Source organism: Epinephelus fuscoguttatus, linkage group LG2 (assembly GCF_011397635.1).
Source record: "Epinephelus fuscoguttatus linkage group LG2, E.fuscoguttatus.final_Chr_v1".
NCBI classification, from domain to species: domain Eukaryota; kingdom Metazoa; phylum Chordata; class Actinopteri; order Perciformes; family Serranidae; genus Epinephelus; species Epinephelus fuscoguttatus.
This window is the reverse complement of record NC_064753.1, coordinates 45,906,130-45,922,941: the sequence shown is the minus strand read 5'-3', so window position 1 is coordinate 45,922,941 and position 16,812 is coordinate 45,906,130. Positions and strand designations below refer to the sequence as shown.

General features: G+C 40.7%; 1 protein-coding gene and 1 non-coding gene across 4 annotated transcripts in view; both read right to left on the bottom strand.

Annotated features, from left to right (window-relative positions):
• Positions 1-895: 895 nt before the first annotated feature.
• On the bottom strand, positions 896-968 carry trnar-ccu (transfer RNA arginine (anticodon CCU)). Its single transcript has one exon. It is a non-coding gene; the product is annotated as a tRNA-Arg (tRNA).
• Positions 969-6,115: 5,147 nt separating this feature from the next.
• lrp4 (low density lipoprotein receptor-related protein 4) overlaps positions 6,116-16,812 on the bottom strand; it is a 156,530-nt gene continuing 145,833 nt past the window's right edge. For 2 of the 3 annotated variants that reach the window (XM_049561475.1, XM_049561481.1), the window contains exons 33-38: positions 14,923-15,036; positions 13,519-13,630; positions 12,629-12,690; positions 10,547-10,634; positions 10,267-10,408; positions 6,116-6,479 (exon numbers count right to left, since the gene is read on the bottom strand). In XM_049561475.1, coding sequence (XP_049417432.1) covers positions 6,138-6,479; positions 10,267-10,408; positions 10,547-10,634; positions 12,629-12,690; positions 13,519-13,630; positions 14,923-15,036 — 860 coding nt within the window. In that variant the 3' untranslated portion in view covers positions 6,116-6,137. Of the gene's footprint in view, positions 6,480-9,951; positions 10,014-10,266; positions 10,409-10,546; positions 10,635-12,628; positions 12,691-13,518; positions 13,631-14,922; positions 15,037-16,812 lie in introns of all 3 variants that reach the window. The other variant, XM_049561489.1, reaches the window with a different exon arrangement.

Below are 16,812 nucleotides of genomic sequence, written 5' to 3'. Positions count from 1 at the left end.
AGTTGAGACTTTTTTCCGATTGAACCACCAATTAAAAAGTTGTATATAAGTCACATGACTACACTCGCTTCACAAGTGCAAAAACCATGAATACACAGGTGGTGGACCTCTGCCTAGTGTTTTAGGGTTTTTTTGGGGGTTTTTTTTTCAGAGAAAATTCAATTAATTTGACTTTAAAAATTGTATGTTTTCTGGTCTTATCCGTCTGTTCACATTTTCAAGAAGGAAGTAGCAACAATCATTTTAAAAACTTTGGATTTAAGTATTAGTACTGCATTCACATCCCTTTATCTTGCACATATCCCTGACAGACTAAGTAAAGATGATACCTATCTACTAAAGATCTTACTGGCAGCAAATAAAAAATTACAAATACTGGGCCCAGAAAAACTGTCATACTGCTTGTCTGTTTGTCAGTATTGTTAAACACTCTCCTAGAGCAGATGACCTACTCCATGAAACTTCAGAAAAGAATTGGTGGAAAAAAAATGGTGTTAATTTAGCCAGTGAGGCAGATTTCACATGATTATTGTATGTACCATGTGTCATATCCTGCTTTAAGTAAGGAAAATTTGCCTTGACTTTTTAAACATCCCGTGACCCGTGTTCTGCTCTTTATTTTTTCTTTACTTATTGCCCTTGTAATGTAAAAATGTTCATAAATAAAAAGTATTTAAAAACTGTTTACTCTTATTCTGAATACTCCAATCTAAATAAAACTGAAATACTGATGTTTGTTCACACTCCATATTTGGAGCAGGTGACCCTCTGGTTCCCAAGTTCCTATGGATTGAGCTACTGCCGCCCCCAATATTGCTAGCAGAGGATGGTTTCCATCCTCTGACCTCTGGTTTATGGGCCCAGCATGTTTCTGCTGTACCACTCTGCTGTAAACCACCCCAGATGGGACTTGAACCCACAATCCCTGGCTTAGGAGGCCAGTGCCTTATCCATTAGGCCACTGGGGCTATATATCATGCAATTATATTTATGATGATATCACAAGGTAACATACCAAGTGTTGCTTATGGAGTGGGTGGGGTATTCAGGGATTAATAGGGCATGTAGTATCCATTAATACTGTAAAGACTAATGGTGTTGATGTATTTATTTATATATCAAGTCCAAACACAAGTTACCAACTAAGTTACTGGTGTTTTCTAGTGCTGGTTGAAGCTTGTTTACTGCACATATTGTGTTGTCTGCAACTAACTGCTTCATCCTCTTCTAGCATCTCATCTCTTCTCCCTCTGTGTCAGTGGCATCTTTGTTTTGCATTCCTGTGTTTGTGGAGTCTGTCCTCTTTACAGGTATTTGTGGGAAACAGTAGGGTTTGTGGTCAAAGGTCCTACCCACTCTTGGCAGGACCTGGAAGCTGCTTAATGTCCTGTCTGATGAATATTATTTACTCTAGACAACTAACTGCCTGAAACTGTTAATATTTACTTGATATTAAAAGGTATATTCTTTATTGAAGGTGTCAGTTTATAAAGTAATTTGACTTAATGCTTCTTTGTATTCTAAGTGTATATTATAACTATCGTCTGTTTGTCCTGGAAGAGAGATCTCTTCTCCGTTGCTTTATACTCTTGCTCTAAGTTGGATGACTTGGCTTCATGCCTCCAAAACCCTGATTCTCTGATTACATCTTCGCTCCCATTGTTAAGTCTGCAATTATCTGCAGAAGCAGACATCTGATTTCCCTTTATTGCTATACGATGATTGTGCCTGATGAGGAGGGCATTTGTCTGAGAGCAATAAGTGCATAGATGACTGAGCCAAAGGTTTCATTGAAATGCAAATGCAATTTTATATTAAAAGATAGCAAAGGGATCATTCACTATATCACACAACACAGCTTGTTAGTACTGCCATGGAAATACATATACAGTCTTTTCATATTTACACATCAAGTGACAACCAAACAGAAATCATAAATACCTCTTTTTGTTAACTTTACAACAGCTATACGCGACCAGTATTTCATAAGATAAAAGAGCACTATTAAATAACTGGCATTTTCCCTATCATTTACAAGGCTTGGAAACACAGTGGTTAAAATAATCCAGCAAAAAACAAAACAAAAAGAAAATAAAATATTCTTCTCCAGTGAGTAAAATTAATACAAGTCTAAAAACGGTCATGAAATCCCTTTGTACAAAAGACTATACAACTTAATCAACACAATATCTTCAACAGAAATGTTTGCTTATATCCGCATGATAAAATCTGTACAGTTTTAGCATTCCTGCAGCAGAGTTGGAGGGACTGTGAGCCGGGATGATTGGTTACTGGGTCACTGTGATGCTCTGTAGGCCTACCGTCAAACAAACCGTCAGAGACCGTAGTTATGTAGCTGCCAAGACCCTCTTTCATTGGCCTCAGTGCTTCGTCTAGCAGCAAATCAGCAAGTTGCTGAGCTTGTAGCAGATACTTCAAAATACATGGTTCTATAAAGTCTAACCGATATATTTGTCAATATAGCAATATAGTATTTCCTTGTACCGTATTTCAACAACAGACAGAATGGTACTCTAAAGTTAAAGCAATGCATAATATCTTTACTTGTATTAAATTCATTTTTCAGTAAGATGTCAGTGATACATTTCTAAACTACAACCCTCACTGTCTGATGCGGTCAGACATGCACAGTGTTCCTCTGTTGTACCGTACTGTGGCAGATACTGCAAGTACACCTTTGCGTTACAGATTTAGAGTTGATGGATCCAAACTCAAATTACAAAAAGAACAAGTATTCTCATTTACCTCTAGTAGCGTTTGGCCATGCAGATACTTTTGGTTGTGAGTGCCAAGTTTTTGATATATTCACCTCTGAAACTCTCACCCTACCCTACACTACAGACAGCCAAAGTGAAACTGGAACTTTTGTGATCATGTTCCAGAAGGAAGATAATATAATTGAAAATCACATTGATGTTTGTAGTGATGCAGAAAGCATCACATGCAGAAAGTCTAAACCTAACACATCCTTTCGCAACATCATCTTGTTTAGTTTCATCAATTTGTTAGAACAGGTCATCTTAATATCCTTTATCTACGATTTTTGTTTGGAGTAGCAAGTACTAGCCTACACTGTTGTGGTTGTATGAGAAATACAGGGAGGGTTGAATGACGTACACATTTTTTTTAGGCAACTGAGATTATAGCTAAAAAAAACTGGAGAGTTGGCAATGGTGGATAGAGTGAGCACAAAGCATGGATAAGGGAACATTGGTGATAACAATGTTTAATACATGCACTGATGAAAAAAATCAAAAAGACCTTCAAATTCTAACAGTAAGTGCTGTATATCAGTGGTTCTCAACCATAGACTAAAAATGATAAATGTAGCTACTGTGACATCACCCAGTGGTTTGTGGATTCCCTTTCTAAAGCCTCAAGTTCAGCATTTCAGCTTGTTCTTTTCTTCTGGAGCCAGAAGTGACCATATTTGGGCGAGAGGCTGGCGCTCTGGAGGAGCGAGGGGTAGATCTGACTGAGAAGCCAAGGACACTATCGGCAATCAAAGCGGCCCAGCCTTAATTACCTGTAACTTTAAGCATTACGAAAATGTCAGCGGGTTAGTCACATAAAAATTTAACTCAGTTGTCAGACAGTTGTCATGAACATTGAAAATAGCTATAAAGGCCAAAACCGTTTTTATACCAGGCTGTAAACATGTTTATTTCTATGGGGGTCTGTGGGGACTGACTGGCTTGTGGAACTAGCCTCAAGACATCAAAGAACTACGGTTTTTGGCTCTTGGTACTGGCTTCATCTTCAGCCCCGGAGATTGCTGGTTATTCTCAAACAGAGGTCCAGAGACCTCCAGGGATGCTTGCATGAGGAAGTCTCAAGTCTTTCCTCAGACAAATGGGGACTAATTTATTTTTAGTATTTAATGGGAGTGAGTTACTGCCCCAAGCGAGGGAGTTTGAGTATCTTGGGGTCTTGTTCACAAGTGAGGGTAGAATGGAGCGTGAGATGGATCAGTGGTTTGGCACAGTGTCTGCAGAGATGGGGGCGCTACGCCAGACCGTCGTGGTAAAGAGGGAGCTGAGCCAGAAGGCAATGCTTTCGATTTACTGGACCATCTACGTTCCAACCCTCACCTATGGTCATGAGCTCTGTGTAGTGACTGAAAGAATGAGGTCGTGGATACAAGCAGCCGAAATGAGTTTCCTCAGAAGGGTAGCTGGGCTCAGCCTTAGAGATAAGGTAAGGAGGGAGTTTGGAGTAGAGCCGCTGCTCCTTTGTGTCGGAAGGGGTCAGCTGAGGTGGTTCGGGCATCTGATCAGGATGCCTCCTAGGCGCCTCCTGTTAGAGGTGTTCCGGACACGTCCCACTGGTAGGGAGCCCCGGGGCAGACCCAGAACACGCTGGATGGATTATATATCTCGTCTAGCCTGGGAACGCCTCAAGGTCCCCCAGGAGGAGCTGGAAAGAGTTGCTGGGGAGAGGGATGTTTAGGATGCTTTGCTCAGCCTGCTGCCCCCACGACCCGGCTTCGGATAAACAGCTGAAAATGGAAATGGAAACTACCTAATTCGCTATAGAAGTGAGCCCAATGTGAGTCATAAGAGTGACTAATCTGATTGCAGGTTTCACTTCCTCCACAGTTATCTCCCCAAACGGAGTCAACAACTACAGAATTCGAGTCTTGGGGCGCCCAGTAGCTCACCAGGTAGAGCAATGTCACATGTACAAAGGCTATGTCCTTGCTGCAGTGGCCATGAGTTTGATTCCAGACCTCAGTCCTTTGTTGCATGTCTGTGTATTAATTTAGGGGTTTCTGACATTAAAAAAAGTTGAGAACCACTGCTGTATATCATTTATCCATTTTTGGAAGGATCATTCATGAGAGACTGGAATGGGAAAGCAGTGTTTCTGGGCAGTAGAACTCCCAGAGAAATACAGTATGTCTTACACCTGGGTGAATAAAACCACAACTATCTGCATGGCTGAACAGCCCTAGTGGTGCATGTCTGAGACAATATGCTTTTCTGTGATCTGAGTGACCAAACCCAAGTAAGAAGAATGTCACGAACATTTTAAAACCTCTGAGTGAAATAATTATACAGCTGAAGGAGGAAAAAGAATGAAATGTTTGGCACTTAGGCTGGTACTTCATCGTGGCTTCCTCTGCTATGCCCGAGGATCAGCAATGGGTGAATTACAACTTTAAAAAAAAAAAAGGAAGAAGAAGGCTCCTTTCAGGTTACTTTCACAAAGAATGAATGGACTTCTGCAAGCAACTGAGAGTACCAGCTACATACAGTAAGCCCTTGCTTGACCTGTTGGAGTTTGTAAAAGAAGGAATCAGAAACAGATGGAGTCATCACTGAGGTCTCCCACCGGTGAGGGCAAGTCAGTAAAGTCAAACAAAACAAACATCCCCCAATTAAGATACATTTCTATTGACGTGTAAATGATGAAAGAAGCATGGAGACTCTGTGAAGCCCCACCCTTTGGCACTGTCATAAATACAACTCTTGAATACCCGGGTCCTGCGGCACAAACGCAACACTCTCGCCATTTTTCTGAAAGTCAGCAAACCCACTCCACAAGTACAAAAAACGTTCATAAATAGAGTTCATAAAGACATGAGTGGCATTAGAGAGAGCATCATGGTTACATCGTCCAGGGAGTATGTCGTTCTAGCTTTGTCCAGAGAAAAAAAGAAGTTCACAAAAAAATAAAGGTGAAGTTGTACACAGAGAAGCGTTCGTCGCATTGAGAGTCTGCATCCTTTAAAAAGGCTCCAGATAACGCTTGTGTCTCTCTGTTCACTTCCTCCCCAGAGTCCTTTGCGTTCTTATTCCAGCATGCTCATTAGTTTATCAGTTTGCCTAAAGGCAGTAGCACTGAGGGTACTGTTGGAGGACTGTACTGCATGTGTATGTGTGTGAGTGTGTGCACAAGTAGGACGGAGCCCCAGTTTCAGAGACAGGAAGTTGTGTTTACAGGAGCTTAGTTGTGTCTAACCAGGTTCATCTGTACCGTTACTCTACGTATGCAACCGTTACGTGTTTGTACCTATTTATTTTTGTGTGTTTGTACCAGCTATAAATACAGGTGTGTGTATTAGGTAATGGAGGTTGGGATAAAGCACAGAGGGCGAGGGGGGGGGGCCTTTCTCACACTTCGCTCTCGGTGGAGGGCTTGCGCGTGGAGGCCCAGCCGGTGTCGGGCAGGCTGTGCTGGGCGTGGCGCTGTGGGGTGATGGCTGAGGGGGTCAGAGTGGTTATGGAGGAGCATTCGGACGCTTCCTCCTGGAGGAGCTGCTCCGTCTCGCCGTCATCTAGCGAAGCGCTGCTGGCCTGCAGGGACACGGTGTCTGTGCGCATGCAGGTGTGCAGGCCGCCTCGGGACGGCTTGATCTGTTTTAGGTCGTCCCAGTAAAGCTCCTCATTGGACAGGAGACACACGCCCTCCACAATGCGGATCTTCTCCTTGGTGTAGCCTCCGTCCACTCCCCCCTGGACCACGAGAAACAAAGAGTTAGTCAGAGCAATGGCCTCTATAGCAACAGTATAAAGGCAAAATCCACCTTTAGGCACTCTGCTATGGTTACATTTCTTTCTTTGTTTTCTCTTTATCGTTCTCTCATTCTTCCTTTTTCCTTTTATTCTCTCTTTCTTTATCTCCTTCCATCCTGTCTTTTTCTTTTGTCTTCCTTCCTGTCTTTCTCTCTTTCTTTCCTTCTCTTTTCCTCTATCTTTGTCTTCCTTCCTTCTCTTTTTTCTTTCTTCCTTTCTATCTTTCTATTTCTCTATTCCTCTGTCTTCCTTCCTTTCTCCTCTTTTTGTCTTACCTTCATTACTTCCTTTCTTCCTCCCTTCTTTTCTTTCTTCCTGCCTTCCCTTCCTTCAGTTTCTCTTTTACTCTCTTTGTCTTCCTTCCTTTCTTTCTTTTTTCTTCCTTCATTTCTTCCTCTTTCTTACTTCCTTTGTTCCCTGCTTTCTTTCTATTTTTCTTTTCCTCTCTTTGTATTCATTCCTTTCTTTCTTCTCTTTTTTCTTCCTTCCTTCCTTTTGTCTTTTCTTTGTCTATCTTTCTTTCCTTATTTCTACTTCTATTTTCTTGTATTTGTCTTCCTTCCATTCTTTCTTCTCTCGTTTATCTTTCCTTCCTTCCTTCCTTCACCTTTCTTTCTTTTTCTTTCTAGCTTTCTTTTCCTCTATCTTTGTCTTCCTTCATATCTTCTCTTTTCTTTCTTTCATTCCTTCCTTTCAATATATTTATTCATTTGTGTTTTTCCTCTATTTCTTTCTGCATTCCATCCCTCTTTCACCTTTTCCTTTTCTTCCCTCCTTCTCTCCTCTTTATTCGTTCCTGTCTTTCTCTCTTCCATCTTTCTTTTTCTTTAGGTTTCTTCCTTCTTTTTGTTCTCTCTTTTTTTATTCCTTTCTCTTCCTTTCTTTCCTTCCTTCCTTAATTCCCTCCCTCCTTCATAAAGAATAATTACAGCATATTGAACCTCCAAATCGGCTCCACAAAAATCCCCAAAGCTCAAAGTTCAACATGTTAAAGGTGGATTTTCCCTTAAGGATTAATCAGCAACCAACTGCACAACACTCCAGAACAAGATGTCACCTTCAAACACAACCCATGCACAGCACGTCCGCTCCTTTTAGTAACACTGTGCTTTCACCTGCAGTTAGTTTTTTATTTTCAGATTAAAGTACAACAGATTTTATATAATTATCATTAATCTGGAGTGAAATCCACTGGATTGCTTTACAGCACAAAAACAGGGAGATGTTTGTTTTTCTTTTCCCAGAGCAAATGGAGTTATGCTACAGCACTGCATATCACACCCCTGAACAAATTATTCAGTCTGCCATAGCAGGAATAATTTGAACAGTGTCTCTTAATCGCCAGCATAAGAAAACAAATGCATACAGCGGGCGTGGCACACCTGTTGAGACAGAGGCAAAATGACCCAAAGCAGTGAGCTTGCCTGAAACTGTTGCTTAAACTAACAGCCTACAAGAAGCCCAGCCACAGAGCTTCCTGTATTTAACAAACTTTTTTTCAACAGCTGGTGCAATGGGTTGCAATAAACAGAGCACTGGAAATGGATTTAGCCTTATTAATCACAATGATGACTAAAACTAAAAAGCAGACAATCTGTAATTATTTTCTCTCTTCTGACATCTTACCTGCAACACGGTTTATGAGAAATGTGGTGTTGATTTTAAAGGGGACCTATTGTGCTCATTTTCAGGTTCATACTTGTATTTTGGGTTTTTACTAGAGCAGGTTTACATGCATTAATGTTCAAAAATATTTATTTTCCTCATTCTGTTGGTGCTGGAACACCTGTGTTTCACCCTCTGTCTGAGATGCTCCATTTTAGCGCCTGTCGTTGTTAGACGTCCTCCTGTAAAAAAAAGCTGGGTCTGCTCTGATTCATCCACACCTTAAGCCCCGTTTCCACCAAACACTTTCAGTATGGTACCTTTAGAACCAAGGATAGCCCTTCAGACATGGTACCTAGACCCTAGCGTTGCCACCTCAAACAGTACTCTTAAATGTGGGAGGAGTTGTTGTCACTCACTGCTCCGTCCAGCACTCGCTGTATTTCCTCATTACTGGTGACACAGATGGAACTTCGCACCTCGTTTATCGTTCACAGAACGAGGCTGCACGCCGACATTTTCAGAACAAAATAACAACAGGCTGCAGTGAGAGTCTCTCTCGTTTGGATATTCAAAAATAGTGGGTTGGTGCATTTGTTTATTTGTTTATTTAAAAGGATCCCCATTAGCTGACGCCAAGACGAGAGCTAGTCTTCCTGGGGTCCAGACAATAAAATATTTAGTCCTTCACAGGCAAGCTCAGGAGTTTAGTGTTCCCGTAGCCCACAGGAACAACGCTCCACGGCACTTTTTTTTTTTCTCTGAGTGAGGATTAGAATATACGCAGTTTGCATACTCGAGTCCAAATTAATATATATAAGCGCTTGAAGATCCACTCATTACTAAAAGTGTATGTCATATACGAAGTAATGGTCAAAGTTGTCACAGAGAAATTTAAGGTGTGCTGATGGATTCACATCGTCAACTCGCGTATTGAGTAACATTACAACTCTACGTTCCACCTTAAAAGTTGCCGACAGTCGGCCCAGTGAATTACATTTTTTTTTTTTCTCAGACTCCAGCTGCTGTGAGAGGCAGCAAAACATCCTTTCATTTTATAGTCACAGTTTACTAATGAAACTCTCCACAGTATGAACAGTGGTTACATGAGCCTCAAAACCAGACACAACTCAGCCCTGAGCAGAATGACCGTCCTCTACTGACCAATCAGACTGCAGCGTTCACAGCTCCACCTTTTAGTACCAGATCTGTGTGCTAGGTACCCCAACAGAGGGGGGACCAAACATGGGGACGGTACGGAACGGTTCTATCGGTACCATCCACAACTTTTCACTGTGGAAACAGAAAAAAATGTGTACTGAACTGAACTGAACTGAACTGAACTGTACCATAATGTACTACTTGGTGGAAACGTGGCTTTAGTGTCTCTGCGCTGTTGTTGCAGCCAGGAAATAGGAAAAGGTATACCTGCAGCTGGAGCAGCTACCCGACCCGTTTAAGAAATACTTTCAATACAGTATTGCACAGTTCTGACATGGAGGCTACCAACTGCCTGCACTGTTAGTTGTTAATATTTTTTTCAAGGCTTCATCAATGATTTCAGAGTGACATAATGATATTTACATGTAGCACATCACACTTTGATTCTCGGCCTGCTGAAATGTCAGTTTCACACAAACCCCATAAGTAGTTATAAACACTGACATGCTTCTGATCGCAGAGCTCTGAAACTGCACCAAAGAGAGAAATAGTTTTGAATAGCAGGTTGCATGCAGTGACGGACAGAAGAAGTGAAGGAAAACAGAGAAGCGGCAGAGGACACAACTCCTCCATGCTGTGTAACTACCTCTCCACGGGACAAGTGGGTCAAAAGATAAAGGGAGAGAGGGAGTTGTAGGGATGAGAGAGCTGCAGTGAGGAGAGAGAGAGGGGGAAGAACAGATGAGCGCTGGTGCCCGTGACCTGCTTGTGTCACATGTTACAATATCTCAACACAATCAATCAGACAAACAGTGATGTCATTTGTCTCCATGGTTACCCACCGTACGCCTCCATAGCCTGTGATCATCATTCTATGGACTCATCATGGATTCACCTTAAATCCATTCATATATTAAACAGAAAATGTCATTTTCACTTCTGTGTCCAGACTGTTCCTTACCTCTTTCTTATATCGAAGCTGGTTGTATATCGGAGGCTTCTGCGACGCCTCGATCTTGACCTCTTGTGTGGATGTCCGGTATGAGGGATTGCTGTAGGTCAGGTTGCTCACTCCAGGGTCGGCAAACTTTGACTTTTTATGTCTGTCGGTCCAAAACAGGACAAAAGGAGCACATAGCTTCATTAATACACCATCTGCTGTGTATGAAATGTAATGTGTCATATCCTCTGTTTAAGACCACAGAGTAAGGAAATGAAGAAGTGTAAAAGAGGGGACTTACCTGTAAATAATCAAAGCAGCGATGAGGATCAGAATAGCCAGGATGGTCAGAACTCCACCGATCACATAGCTGATATGAAGTCCTTCTCCTGCAACAGATGGCACAGATGTTTAGTGTGTAGAATCTAGTGGCATTTAGGCATTTCATACACACATACAAAAGTTTTGATTTAGTTTTATCTGTTTAAGTTTTTAGTAGTTTTGACTTATCTTACTGTAAAGCACTTTGAATCTGCATTGTGTGCTACACAAATAAAGGTTAATATAATTGTTTTATCACTTAATTCACATTTAATGTCCTCAACAGTGGACTTTGGATGACATTAGCATTCATACTGATTTGCTTTTTCAGGCATTTCTGAGAGCTTTCAGGTGAAGAAAACAACACAGTTTCCCAGTCGTAATTGCCTCTTTGTTAACGTGAAAAATAGAGTTGGAAACTGGTAATTAATGTAACCCCAACATGATGCGACAGAAGCAAAGCTAAACTGGAAGGAGGAAGTGGAAAATACGCCATCTAACAAAGCTGTTCTCATGTAGGTTAGTGAGCTACTAACCTACAGCTACAACCAACATTGGCCGCGTTTCCCAGTTAAGAGCAATCTTAAGACTTAAGAGCACAGTTAAGATTGTCTTTGGTAAGAAGGGTCGCTAAGATAAGAGTGTTTCCAAGAATGCCCTTCTTAGGATCGCTCTTTAAGAAGCTCTTAACAGGAGCTGGCCACTACCGCGGTGCTTAAACTAAATCAATCGATGTCAGGTAAATCGATCATCCACCACTTAATCAGCACATAAGTCACACACAGCGCTGCTACCTAACGCACCAATTCCCTGCTGCTTGTCTGTATGTGTGTGTTCTAATAATTCTAATGAAAAACTAAGCCGATAAATATTTGTTAATGACCTGTTTTCATGATGAAAACAAGACCTCAACTAAATAAGAAGTAGTCTTGGTAAGAGAATGAAGAAATGTATTATATTTAAACAAAAAACACAGACGCTTTGCTGAGGCCGGTGCCATCTCCCACCACCTCCAGGAAGCTCCCCACTGCGTAAAAATGCAGCGCAGCCAGGCACTGCACCTCCGGGCTGAGGGCAAAATTGCACCGGGTTGCCCTCCGGATGTGTGGAGACACTAGTTGATGAGGTGTTGTATCTCAGCCGATACTTCATTTGGACAGCCGGTCTGACAGCACGTTGAGTGGGCTACCTTTACATATACGGTTTGGCTTCGCACACAGCAACGCTGTTGGTTAGCGGCGAGAATATGCTGTAAAGCAGCCATGGTATCTCACACGTGTGTGATGTGGCAACGCCTTTATATAGAGTAGCAGGTGGAGCGTTCCTTGAGGAGGTTCCAGCTGCGCTCAATTACACCTGTCAGTTGCCTGATATCTGTGAAATGTCGCAGGTTTGGAGGGTGGATGTGTTTCTGTTGTGCCCTGACGCATTTTTTGGGTGCAGTAAACTATCTCATATGTGCATGCAGATGTGGGATATGTGCAGACAAATTATGATAAATGATAGTCATGATGATTCATTTTATTTGTGTGCCTGATGTGCACAGCACTAGTGGCAACAACAGCACAATGTACTATACTACTACATGTAAAAACAAGACGGCAGCCATCTCTGCCAAGTCAGTCTGCAGCCGATCCCGACATAAAAGTGGACAAGATCCAAAACCTGATCAAATTCTATGGTTGAAAATTGTTTAGTTTTGATTAATAATGTTTGTAGTTTGATATCCCATACAAGTTTGACCAATCTTAGCAACAGTAACGAGGCATTTAAATTAAGTGTTCTATACTTTATTAAACACTTGTGGCTACTAAAAATAACCTCATTGCGTCATATGAGCACATTATTGGGTTAAAAACTACTTCCTGTTTGAAGACAATGCTTAGTTTTTCATACTTATCAGATCCAACTGATCCCAAACAGCTAGGAGAAATTAAAAATGCATACCAAACAAAAGTTCGGGTCTCAGGAGGATATGTGAATTTTCCAAACGTCAGACCTACATGTCAGCGTTCCTTTACGTATGCAAACTGATGATGATAGAACTTTGTCAAATACTGACCGTGAGGAGCCGTCACCACGTTGTTCAAGCAGCCTTCTATGTTTAGGGTCTTGTCAGTGCAGCTGTAAAAAAGCAGACAGAAACACAGCTTGAAAAGGTTCTTTACTTAATATTAGCCGTATGAAGTCCAAACATGAGATAGTTTTTCCTGAAGATAAGTCTTGGTGGGGCCTTTGGGAGGAGGCTGTCAGATTCTGCAGTATTAATGCTGGTTGAAAATCTCATTGTGTATTCTGCTGAAGATGAACAATTACATAATACTCCTCTAAAGGATGAGATAATTCTCCAACCTCTATACAAGGCGCGAGAGCACTCAATATTTTATCTAGGCAAGAACAAGCAACTTCACTTCTCCAATTATTGCTATTTCTTATAAAGCAGTTCTTCAAATTAGATAAACAAAGTTGAAAAAAAGCACTCAAAACAGAAAACCTGGCAGCATCTTGTCTCAGACGACGTGCTGCTGTCTGAAATTGTTTTAAAAACAAGAGTCATGCGTGGAATTTTAAAGCAGTGATGCCAACGTGCTTGGCAGAAGAACAAGTGTTGGTGTTTCTCAGAGGGATAATGTGGAAGTACTCAAGATGCATTTATGGTGTTAAGTTATGAATTACATTTTTGAAACATTTAAGTAAATAACCACTTCAAAAGGGAGCTCTCCTGTTAAAAGTACTTTTTAGGATGGAGGGTGCACACATCCAAAAAACTTTTGCAGGTCCTGGATCAAAGTCAGAGTCAGACAGGAGATCTGCTGCTGTGTGATGGTGATTTGACAATGCCTGACGAAGATCTGTTGAATCATTAAAATTGCTGGGAGCTTTTAATACAGTGTGTGGATCTCCTGTCTGATACTCAAAAAAACACTTCTTCAAATGGACAAAGCGACGTACTTGACAGGTGAGGGTCCTGCGTGTGGGGTGTCTGTTGGAGCTTTGGGGATCTTGTTAGGGACCGGAGTGCTGCTGGTTCCTCTGGCAGGAGAGGTGGGGATGTAACCTGAAACTGATCAACACATGCACATTAGAACCTGAGTGTGCTGCTGGACCATAAACCCCCTCATCTCCATTGCTTTGAGTTCTTCTCAGAGCCAAGCATCTACCAATAACACTGGACACACTGCATTTTGTTAGTTACTTTGGTTCTTCCATCGTCCACCACTTCCTCTACTGTGGATTCTAACTGCACAGAACTTACAGCTACAAAACAATAGTGCTATTTTCTTCCTGTTTTGATAGTGCAGTGGTTGAGGCACTTTCTCTGTGCTGTGAATCAAGCCTTTATTTTCCAGGGAGATCACACCAGGTGGCAGACAGAATTGCACCATGAAAGTGAGGCTTATAGGGAGCCAATCTAAATGCAGATGACGTCATTATTACATAGCCATTATATAATGAAATCAACATTTACTTCATAACGATATGTTGAAGCAAAAATTTAAAAAGCAGGACTTCTACAGATACCTGCAAGTTTGGGACTGTTTCAATAAAAAAATTCAAAGCTTAAAGATAATGAACACCGTCTTATTACTAGATTTTTCAAATGCATACATAATTGGACATACTCAAAAGTTAGTTTCGAAACTGTGCTTAAGTATTTAATTTTCAAAGAATCATTCAACAAAATATATTAAACAAAAATGGGAGAAAGAATCGGACATTCTAATAACAGAGGAGGACTGGACAGAGATATGTGCAGACTCAAGGTCCTTGAGGGAGTTTGGTTGGAAAAACCTTGCGCAATTCTTTATCACCTCTTGACTAACAGCGTGCGAACAGGCCTACAGAGCCAGGACTTTTGTTGGAGGCTGTGTGGAACCACACTGGCCAATCGTTATCATCTTTTCTGGGCCCAAAAATACAACCATATTGGCGAGAGACTGCAGCTGAGATTCATGAGATAGGTGGGATGGATTTAGTCAACTCATCTGCTGCATTATACTTAGGAAAAATACCTGAAACTGTCCCACACAAAGATAAAAATTTAATGAAGATACTTTTGGCAAGTAGCAGGAAAGCCATAACTCACAAATGGTTGCAAGTTGATCCTCCAACACTGGCCCAATGTGTGGGGATTATAAATGAAACATACTGTGTGGAAAGATTTGGTTTTATTTTAAGGCTCGAGGTGGGAAAAGTACAAAATATTGGGGGAAATGGATTCTGCATAAAGGCCGTTGAGAAAAGTGTGACACTCTATGCCAGGAGGTAAATAAAAAAATTACTGTGATTTGACCTGCCCATGACAAGTTAGCAAAATACACAATAATACACTGTACAATCACATTGGTCACTCACTGGTGGAGCAGGGTCGCCCGTCTGGCTCATCAGGACAGGCGCACACAAAACTGTTGGTCTTGGCGAAGCAGAGGTGAGTGCAGCCGCCATTATTCACCCCACAGAGGTTGGTACCTGAATGACAGGAGAGGGGACATTCACAGGTGGCAAACAGTCTGCGTGGCTTCTTTGAAATCAGTGAGTGTTTTCTCCTTTAGTTTGGTTTATTTCATTTGGTGAGAACAAAGAAATTTGAGTTTGCAACACTATTGTTACAGCAGAAAATGAAGGTCCCTGCCCTCTTAAAGAGAACTGTGATGCAGTTTGTTACAAAACAATAAACAACTCACACTCATTACCAGAGGCTACTCCAAGTAAAATACTTTGTCTATTTATCAAATGACATAAAAGAAGGTCAAATAAATCCTTCATGTTTAGCTAATTATCCTGAGAGCAACTGGAATCAGATTTCTTTTGACCACCCTGCAGCAAAAATCTTAATCATGCCAGAGGAAAGGTTACTAAACAAGCTTTTTGAGAATCCTTGGGACTTCTAATTAAAAGTGCTGATTCACTTTCTCTGGGAGACAAAGAAAGTGAAATTAATTTAATTTAGGGCTGCAATTAACAATTGTTTTAATTATCGATTAATCTGACCATAATTTTCTCGACTAGTCGATTAATTATTGTGTCAATGTATCTGACAAACAGTCAAAAAGTCCAAAGCTGTTCAGTTTATTATCACGTATAACAAAGAAACACATCAAACTCTCATATGTGGGAAGCATAAAACTAGCAAATGTTTGGCTTTTTCACTTAAAATCCTACTAAAATGATTATTTGAATACCAAAATAGTTGCCAATTAATTTTCTGTTGATTGACGACTTTAATAATCCACTAACTGCTGCAGCTATAATTTGATCGGGTTCATTTTTGTTTTGATTTTATTGTCTGCATGTACACAGATATTCTTGAAAACAGATTATTAAACCTTTTTACACAACCTTGATTTTACAACATATCTTGTTCACACTAGAATTTAATAACGACCCCAAACGTTTGCCGGTGTTAGCTGATTCCTGCAGCTTCACCTCGTCACAAAGGGAGCAAAGTTTACAGGTTAACGTTACCTTTTTCAAAACACCTACTGAGGATCTCATCACTGTTAACTCCCCGTCAATATAAGGACTGAAAAACGCAGTGAACAATTTTTATAGACGTGTGCCTTCTACAGCATTAACATGGAAAAGAACCCAGAGACCCAGAGAATACTGGGCATACACAATTACATACACAATCAGAGACAAACAACAATGGTTTCCATGTATCTGGGGCCCATTTATAAGATATCTTAGGAGCAAAGATTTATCTTGTATGTTGGACATGACGGAGGAAGCATAATCACAACCTCTGCATTACAACTTACTTAAATTTGTTGTGTCCGAAGTAAGCATAATACACAGTATGCAATGAAGGACTTGAATAGGTGTCTGTCAGATAGAACCCCCAATGTAAATTATTTTTTTTCTTGTTCTTTGCAATTTTCTTTTTCATTTAATATTATCATTACTATTTTAATTTTTATTTTATATATTTATATATTTATTCTGTGTTCCTATTTATTTATTTTTGTATATATGTGTGTGTGTGTGTTACAGTTTTTCAATTTGCTTTAAAACAGCTTGTCACCATGTATGTATTCATACATTCATACTTGAAGTGGTGCAGCAGTGCTAAGTTTAAGCGGAGACAATAACAAAACAGTAATATGCCGCTGCTGTTATTGTTTCTGGCGCATGCTTTTTCTTTTCTTTTTTTTTTTTTTTTTTACTTTTTATTTCCTTTAAACAGTTACTTGTACAGCATGTAAGCATGTTACATGACAAGGCCATCAATGTCTTCAAGAAGGT